The sequence below is a fragment of the Nanorana parkeri genome, unplaced genomic scaffold, assembly GCF_000935625.1.
Source record: "Nanorana parkeri isolate BGI_ZX_2015 unplaced genomic scaffold, ASM93562v1 scaffold23, whole genome shotgun sequence".
Classification (NCBI taxonomy): Eukaryota; Metazoa; Chordata; class Amphibia; order Anura; family Dicroglossidae; genus Nanorana; species Nanorana parkeri.
The window spans coordinates 2,842,229-2,850,891 of NW_017306291.1; the positions used below are offsets into that span (position 1 = coordinate 2,842,229).

At 44.6% G+C, this 8,663-nt stretch overlaps 1 protein-coding gene across 1 annotated transcript in view; it reads left to right on the forward strand.

Annotated features, from left to right (window-relative positions):
* Positions 1-5,818, forward strand: part of HACD1 (3-hydroxyacyl-CoA dehydratase 1) — a 42,555-nt gene extending 36,737 nt beyond the window's left edge. The window contains exons 6-7 of the mRNA XM_018564188.1: positions 3,600-3,778; positions 5,543-5,818. Coding sequence (XP_018419690.1) covers positions 3,600-3,778; positions 5,543-5,625 — 262 coding nt within the window. The 3' untranslated portion in view covers positions 5,626-5,818. The remainder of the gene's footprint in view (positions 1-3,599; positions 3,779-5,542) is intronic.
* The last annotated feature ends 2,845 nt before the right edge of the window (positions 5,819-8,663 follow it).

Here is an 8,663-nt window from a genome sequence, read left to right on the forward strand (position 1 = left end):
AGCCCGTGGTGGCTGACCTCACCTACTGCAAATGCTATTTCCTCTATTTTCCTTTACATTTTAATACCTTGTACTACAAGTATGCAGAAAAGGTCTTTTGACTTTCCTTGACTTCTTATTCTGGGACAATGGCTCCTATAGTAGGAAAGCTAGTATGTCACCATAACAGTCAGGGAACTAACATTGTTCGTAAGGAGGTCAGCAATGGCAGCCTTTGTTTTTCTGTAATGACAGGATTACGTTAAAGCTGACGTTTAATCTGCTTATATGTTTGGCCTTCCCTCGTTCCTCCCTCCCCCCATTCATCAACATGCTACTGATATTTTTAAGTAAAACCTTTCCATTTAATTACATACCTTATTTTAGACCCAGTGATGTCATCTCTGGGTTCCTGTGCTTCTCTGTGCAATGCAGACAGATCATGGATGGTGGGAGGGGCCTCAATATTCCTTTCAAGACTCTTTAACATTGATGCAAGTAGTGAGTTGGTTCTTGGGAGGAGTGATCCAAATAGTAAAATGTCTTGATGGATCGGTGTCGGTCTGGAGGAGTGGGTGTGCTTGGCTGACTGTATGTGCATGCAGACTGCCCTAGGTAATGTCCACATGTGATGCTAACCCTCCATGGTTGAAAGAACTGAGGGCCAGGGACAGTCAGGCTGGGCAGGAAAGTTCTAGAATTCTAGATGATGCTGGACGTTCTCCAGCCAAGAAATGAGACAGGTTCTATCTGACTTGCTGCAGCTTCCAAGGCCTCATTCACATGAGAAAAGGCCGGCACATACAGCTCCGTGCTGCATGCACGGCCGTATGGGCAGCTCCCGGGAAGTACAGGGGCTGCGTGTGATTAGTACGCAGCCCCTCCTTCTCTATGGGAGTACATGGCCGTACACCGCCCTAAGCTCACCCCAAGTGCAGGTCCGTACAGGTGCGTGTCTCGGCTCGGACGCAGACAGGATCCATCCTTTCAGCGTACGAGTATGGACACCAGCACGGACTTGCAGGATGGGTGAGCGTAGGGCGGCGTACGGCCGCATACTCCCATAGAGAAGGACAGGGGCTGCGTACTAATCACACACAGCACCTGTCCTTCCCGGGTGCTGCCCGATACGGCCGTGCATGCAACACGGAGCTGTACGTGCTGGCATTTTCTCGTGTGAATGAGGCCTAATGCACATTGTGAGACGCTCCCTGTACGCAGTGAAATCGGAGTAAACAATTTCAGTCCAAGAATGGAGCCGGTATGTCTGTGCAAGACTGAAGGCAGGACTGGAGTTCACCTTTAACTGGTGCTCAGAATTGGCAAGGCCTCATTCACATGAGAAAAGGCCGGCACATACAGCTCCGTGCTGCATGCACGGCCGTATGGGCAGCTCCCGGGAAGTACAGGGGCTGCGTGTGATTAGTACGCAGCCCCTCCTTCTCTATGGGAGTACATGGCCGTACACCGCCCTAAGCTCACCCCAAGTGCAGGTCCGTACAGGTGCGTGTCCCGGCTCGGACGCAGACAGGATCCATCCTTTCAGGGTACGAGTATGGACACCAGCACGGACTTGCAGGATGGGTGAGCGTAGGGCGGCGTACGGCCGCATACTCCCATAGAGAAGGACAGGGGCTGCGTACTAATCACACACAGCACCTGTCCTTCCCGGGTGCTGCCCGATACGGCCGTGCATGCAACACGGAGCTGTACGTGCTGGCATTTTCTCGTGTGAATGAGGCCTAATGCACATTGTGAGACGCTCCCTGTACGCAGTGAAATCGGAGTAAACAATTTCAGTCCAAGAATGGAGCCGGTATGTCTGTGCAAGACTGAAGGCAGGACTGGAGTTCACCTTTAACTGGTGCTCAGAATTGGCAGAGAGGAATTTCTGTTTGAGCAATTAACATGGTCCTTTCACAGCATAGTCACATTGCATAAATTGGGGTCTGTACCAAGATATTGGGGGCACCTGTTGGTTCCCCTCACCCAGTAAACTGACGTCTAATTGTACTACTGCTCTTAGCATGTCATTATACTTTTTGTACTGAATTATTGAATAAACTCGTTATCGGTCCCTGAAAATGGAACACTGCCAGAGATCATTTGAGATAATGAAGCGTGGAGGAAGATTCTGTATCGGGGGAATATTGCTATCATCTCTTTGTCTTTTGCCAGAAGCATCACACACAGAGATGTTGACCTATATTCTATATCTGATCGAACATCCATTGTGATGTAAAGGACAGTCCTCCAGGAGGTCTGAGAGATATCACACGAACCGTGACACCATTTCAGCCACGGCCAGGATACTTCACCTTGATGTCTTTGTGAAGCTGATTTGAGTATCTTGTCCCTGGTTGTCACAGGATTTGACCAGCAATACCCCATGGTGCTCGTGGTTTAATGAGGTACCTGAAGCAGCTGCTTCTGATAGAAGCTTACTTAGGCAGCAAAATATATTCTATATAAAAAATTGTAGGAAATTCTAGATAATCCGGGGAAAACTATCATCCAACGAATGCTTATAACGTAAAACTAAACTCCAGGCACACGGATACATACAAAGATGAAATACACATATGTAAAGTGTTGTATGGGGCTAAGAATTCGTAACTCAATGCAGCCACTCTTGTGGTTTTTACACTTCTGTGGGTAGGGCCAGATTAAGAGCATTATGGGTCTGGTGCAGCAGAGGCGGCTCTCTAATTAGGCAGCCGCTCACTCCTCGCAGGGGCCCCGTGAGGCACCAGCAAGCAGCTGTCTAATATGCCTGACCAGAGAGCTGCTGGTGCCTCTGTCTGATTGTGTTCAGCCTGGCCATTGGGCATTCCGAGGTGATTCGGGCTGGCCGGGGCTATTTTCAGTGGTTATATTTTCTTAAATCAGTCCACAGGTTGAACGAAGAAAATATAACCGTGTATACCCGACTTTACCCCTTAAATCATCCAGCAGTTTCTCATATCCCTTTAGGAACTCTATTGGAGACACTCCTATGTTGAGTTTCTGGGTCTGCACCCCTGCTGTGCCCATTGTAAGGGGTTCCCACTCCCCCTGTTGGCATTTTATTTATTTTGTTATTATGAAGAATTTAACAGGAGGAACTGGGTACACACGACGGTGAGTGGGAACACCCAGAACTACCTGGTGGACAGGAACAGGATCAGGAATTATGTCAGGGAGGTCTCACTATTGAAGTATCCTAGATAAGAAGCCAGGAGAAGCCTATACCCACTGGTAACCACTATAACTAAAATATCACTTTTGCTTGGACTAGTCCGTTAATATAATAGAATCAGGATTAAATTACAGTCTTACCGCTCTTTTATTGCTCCTTATAAATACAGTGGAGGGGAATTTATCAAAACTGGAGCAGACACAATCTGGAGCAGATTTACACTGTAATAAATCAGCTTCTCTGTCTCATTTTCAAATCTTACCTGAGCAAACTGAAGAGAGAAGCTGATTGGTTGCCATGTGCAACTGCTCCAGATTTTGTCTGCTCCAGTTTTGATCAATTCACCCCAGTGTCTTACTAGAGTTCTGTATTAATAAAATCTGTATTCATTGCTTTCCTTCCGTAACACGTAGACGTAACACTGTCTGCTTTTTTTCTCCAGGTATAATTTATTTATTGTCTTGTATCCTGTTGGTGTAGCTGGTGAACTCTTAACAATTTATGCTGCTTTACCATACGTGCGGAAGACTGCGATGTATTCTCTGCGACTTCCAAACAAGTACAACGTTTCCTTTGATTACTACTACTTCCTGATCGCCGTCATGTGTTTTTATGTACCACGTGAGTCAGACATTTGTTCACATGTTTTATGTAGTCCCAGCCATGAAAACATCATATTATAACACTTAAGGGGGAACTATATCATATTTTTAACATTCATGTTTTATATTCTTTTCTACTATTTATATCAAATCTTTATTATACAAACGAAAATGTAAAATACAGGGTGCACTCAGGACAGAGAAAGGTGAGTGCACAGCTGACACTGTTTTCTTTCAGACTGTCTCTCTCTAATTGGAAGTCTGTGGAAAGCCATAGACAGCAGGCAGGGAGGAGCAGGAAGGAGGAGTTAATCCTTCTATTATTCAGATGTGTGAGAATTTGAACTCATGGGAGTATATTTATAAACAATTCGCAGAGGTATTGGTCCTGTGAATCTCTGTGAATGTTCATTCTATGTGAATGGAGGCAAAAATTAACGTTCTTCGTAAATTTGCTTTTCAGGTTGTACGTATTTTCAGCTAAATACAGCATTATGACCACTAGATGGTGTTGATGAGCATAGGAGATATGTACAGTATTTATGTTCTATGCACCTCAGCTCTATGGCCCGAATGTGGTATTTACCTGAAATTACATTTGACCTGAAAAGAAAATATACTAAGAACATTCATATTTGCTTCTATTTACACAGAACGAACGTTTACAGAGATTCACAGGACAAATTGTTCTGCAGATTTTTTCATATAAAAAGACCCCACGATGTATATAAAGGAGAACTATGAGGTGAGTGAAAATCTCTCATCCTCATAGTTTGAGTCGACGTGTGACAATTAAACTGTCACACGTCGGCTCAATAGTTCGGGAAGTGAGCAAATGCATAGCGTCGCTCGCTCACTTCTCGATCATCTCCATGCAGAGAGAAGTGACTGCCAGTCACCGCTCCCCGCAGGGATTTCCCTCCCCGACTGGAGGAACGGACGGGGGAGGGGGTGGGTACAGCTGGCTCTGCCTCTAGATAGGCAGAGCCCGCTGTCATTCACGCAGCTGGGTGGATCTCGACAGCATTGTCGGGATCCGTCCCGGCTTGGGAGGTCTCAGTTTACCGCCAGCTGCAGTTCGCGATATACAGAGCTTTGGGTCACGGGAGGAGGTTAGTTTATGTCCTCCTGTGACCCTTAAGAGAACTATGGGGAAAAACACTTACCCCATTGTTCTCTTTTAAACTGTAACAATGAAATTCTCTTGACCCCTTTTGGTCTGGTAAACATGGCATTGAAAGCGTTGTGTTATGTCTGTATAATAAATGCAAAATATACCTGTTGATCCTGCCAGAAAACTTTTGAGATGATTACTTCCTGTGCTCTCAGTCTGTGCTGCACTCCCATTTCATTACATTGTTCCCAGCTATCTTTGAGGACTACAGAACCCCTCAGCTTTCTGTTATAGTGAAGAGGAGAAGGGGAGGCATTTGCAACCCTGTCCTAGGGTGACAATGCTGCTCTTCCATAGATATTGTACAGTGAGTGAATGTTGTCACCCTAGAAAAGAGAGTGTGTTATTGGCATGATCACCAGGTGAAAATAAAGGTAGATGCATCTGGATACTTTCCACCTGGGTCCTCCGACAAAAGTCGAGCTGGATGGTGCTGGTAGAGCCACCCACAACTTAAAGTTTGGCCGATTCAGCAGGAAATTGATGACATTTGAACAGTGTATGGCCAGCTTTAGGCTTTGAAGAACTAAAGACCTAGTTCTGCTTTAATGTTGTTGACCCACCAGTAAGGGTAACACATTATTTACCATCTGAAACCTTTCTTTTCAGTGTTTCCCCAGCTGTATTTCCACATGTTCCGTCAAAGAAGAAAAGTCCTGCATGGAGAAATCTTTGTGGAAAAGGACGATTAGCCCAACAACATCGGAAAAGCGTCTTTTAGCCCAGAGGCTCTTCGATCTCCAAACTCTTCTGGTCTTCTGGCTGGACTGTTGGTTTAACATCCTGGATAACCTCGTCCGACATACAACAGACTAATTTCAAACAAAAAACGAAACGACCTGGGATTTAGAAAGTAATTTTTTTGGGTCGTCCAGTCCCAAATTGTCCCCCCACCATTTTTTATAGATTTCAACCGATACCAACTTTGACTCATGTTTTCATTGAGTTTTGAAGGTGCTTTGTGATCTTTTTATAAAGGGAATGAAGATGAATTCTCAGTCAGTCATCAGTAATTCGTCTTGTTTATTTTTGTACTGTCTATAATGCTGTTTCAGCGACAACATCTCAGAACACCAAATAAAGGGAATTCAAATTGAGCTTTTATTGGGCAAAACCTTGATAAGGGCAAACCATAACGGCTTCATAGTTAGTCCCTTCGCTGCTGAACTGCAGTCTGCGTCATATATAAATAGATGTTTACTTATTTTCTCCCCATTATTGAGGATCTGAAAGCTATCACAGGTAGAGCAATATCCCTGAGGTGTAGTACCAATCCTTCCAAATAATTACAGAGAACCTGTCATTAAAAAAACTGCTGCAGGTACAAATGTGTCTGTATATATCTGTAGACTCTTCTAATTCACAGCTGAATCCTCATGCAATCTGGCAGGCAAAGCTGTGACTTGTTCATGGAACTAAAGCTTGCCTACCCATTAATGCCTATTGCACATTCCCATTGACCAGTGAGGCTGTCCATTGCAGAGATGGGCCGATAAGAATGTAAAGGGGCAGGAGGTAGGAGCAAGCTATGACACTTCTTGGTAATGGCTAAGGTTTACATATAAATAACAAGTCAGAGCTTATACAATCAAAGCTTGGAGTGACACTACTCAATTGTGAATTCTTTATGTGCAATGGCAACTCACCAGTGACTCAGACCCCACAAAAACAGCGTTTTCATATAGAATGCAAAAACCCTCCTGTGAATGTGACCACTACCAAAAAAATTCAGGAAGGCAACTCACCAGAAAGATGTACCCCTCAATAAGACACAGAAGCTTAATCCAATGCAGTTTTTCTTCTTAAATCACTTTACAGAAGATTTGCTGGTCAATTGAAGTGTTAAAAGACAATGATCTTCCAAGCCTAGTGTCTGCAATGAAGGCTAGCAGTAAACTGGGGGAGCATAGAAGAAGAAGGGAGGGTATATCAAAGACTACACCAGACAGTGGGAAATACCAAATGTATACAGCGAAACACGTTGTAGCAGCGCTAATCTACCACTAGATGTCAGGCATACACCACAACATAATATACAATGCAAAACATAGCAGTGTAATAGCAATAGCAGAAAATAACAGTAGCTGGGACAGCACACCAATTTAGAGGTCAGTTTCCACTTATATACCTTCTCTAGGTTATCAGTGGTAGATGTCCACCATATACTCCTTTGAAGATATTATATGCTGTAAATGCACTCACACTGCCTGGTGTATTGTGATGACAGAGTGACCTTCCGTACTGTTTCCCAAAAGGTCCCTCTAGTTGCCTGTGTCAGTCCCAGCTATAGGGTTCTGGTATTTAACATGGTCATGCAGTCTCAGGAGTTGGGAAACTGTGTGTTGACAAGGAAGCAACCATCAGACTTCAGGTGACCTCTGACCCCTGACATTCAACTGAAGTCTCAGGTTCATTAAAACTGAACAGAGGTACTGATATATATCTTGTCTTCATGCATTTGGCGTGTGTTCGAAGCACACATGCAGACCAAAGGATTCTCATTTTACTTCAATGGTGCAGTTTGGATGACAGTTTAGAACAAGGGCGGCCACCTCCGACCCTCCAGCTGTGATTTAACTACAAATCCCCAAATGCCTCGGCCTCTGGGAGTCATACCTGTAACTGTCAGTCTTGCTATGCCTCATGGGACTTGTAGTTCCACAACAGCTGGAGAGCCAGAGCTGCCCACCACTGGTTTAGAGGATGCCTTTAACTTGCTTTGCATTTCTTTGGCAAGCCCTATTGATCTATAACCATCCAATTAGAAAAACTCATGCTGCCTATTGAGTGGAGAGCTCTACCCGTGACTCAGTGTGGGGTGTACCTGATCTCTACAGAGAGACCACTATCTATAGTATGCTGGCAGGGGACAGGTTTCTCCACTCAAGGCTGTGGCTGCTTTCTAATGAAAAGGAACCTTAAGACTTTGCACACCTTATTGCATGGCAGGCAAAGCAAGTCAAATGTGGCCTTTTGCTGCACTTTGCTTTCAAATGAATGTGTTTGTGCCGAGCTGCATTCACATGCCAAAGGCAGCACTTTCCTCCCTCTTCTCTCACTGACTTAGCACCTTCTTACCACTTTCCTACAGTGTCTCCCTAGATTTGTCTTTTTTTTTTATCTGGATATAGTAGTAGTATTTCTCAGTGACTTTAAATATACTGTAATAAAGTATGCACTGCAGTTAGAAGCTTCCTGCACATGATTACCCTGCATATCTTAATATTAGGGATGCACCGATACCGTTTTTTCAGTATCGAGTACATTTTTTTTTTCCGGTACTCGCCAATACTGAATACTGATGCTGGAAGTCCTTTTAAGGAAGCTAGGCGGTGTGCAATGACTTGCAGCCTGGCTTCCTGATTAGCCGGGAAGCCGGGCGGCGGGTCGTGACCTGCTGCCCGGCTTCCCGAATAGCTGGAAAGCCGACTACATGCTCCCTCGTCACCAGATGACAAGGGAGCATGGAGCCGACTTTCTAGCCAATCAGGAAGCCGCCTGGCTTCCTGATTGCCCAGCTTCCTGACCAATCAGGAAGCCGGGTGGCGAGTCAAGACACAGAGCCCGGCTTCCTGATTGGCCAGGAAGCCGGCTCCCTGCTCCCTCGTCACCACTTGGTGACGAGGGAGTGTCATAAATTATATAATAATTTAAATAATTATAACAAAAATAATATCATTATTAATAAATAGATGTAATAAATGTGATAAATAAATAATGTACAGTATGT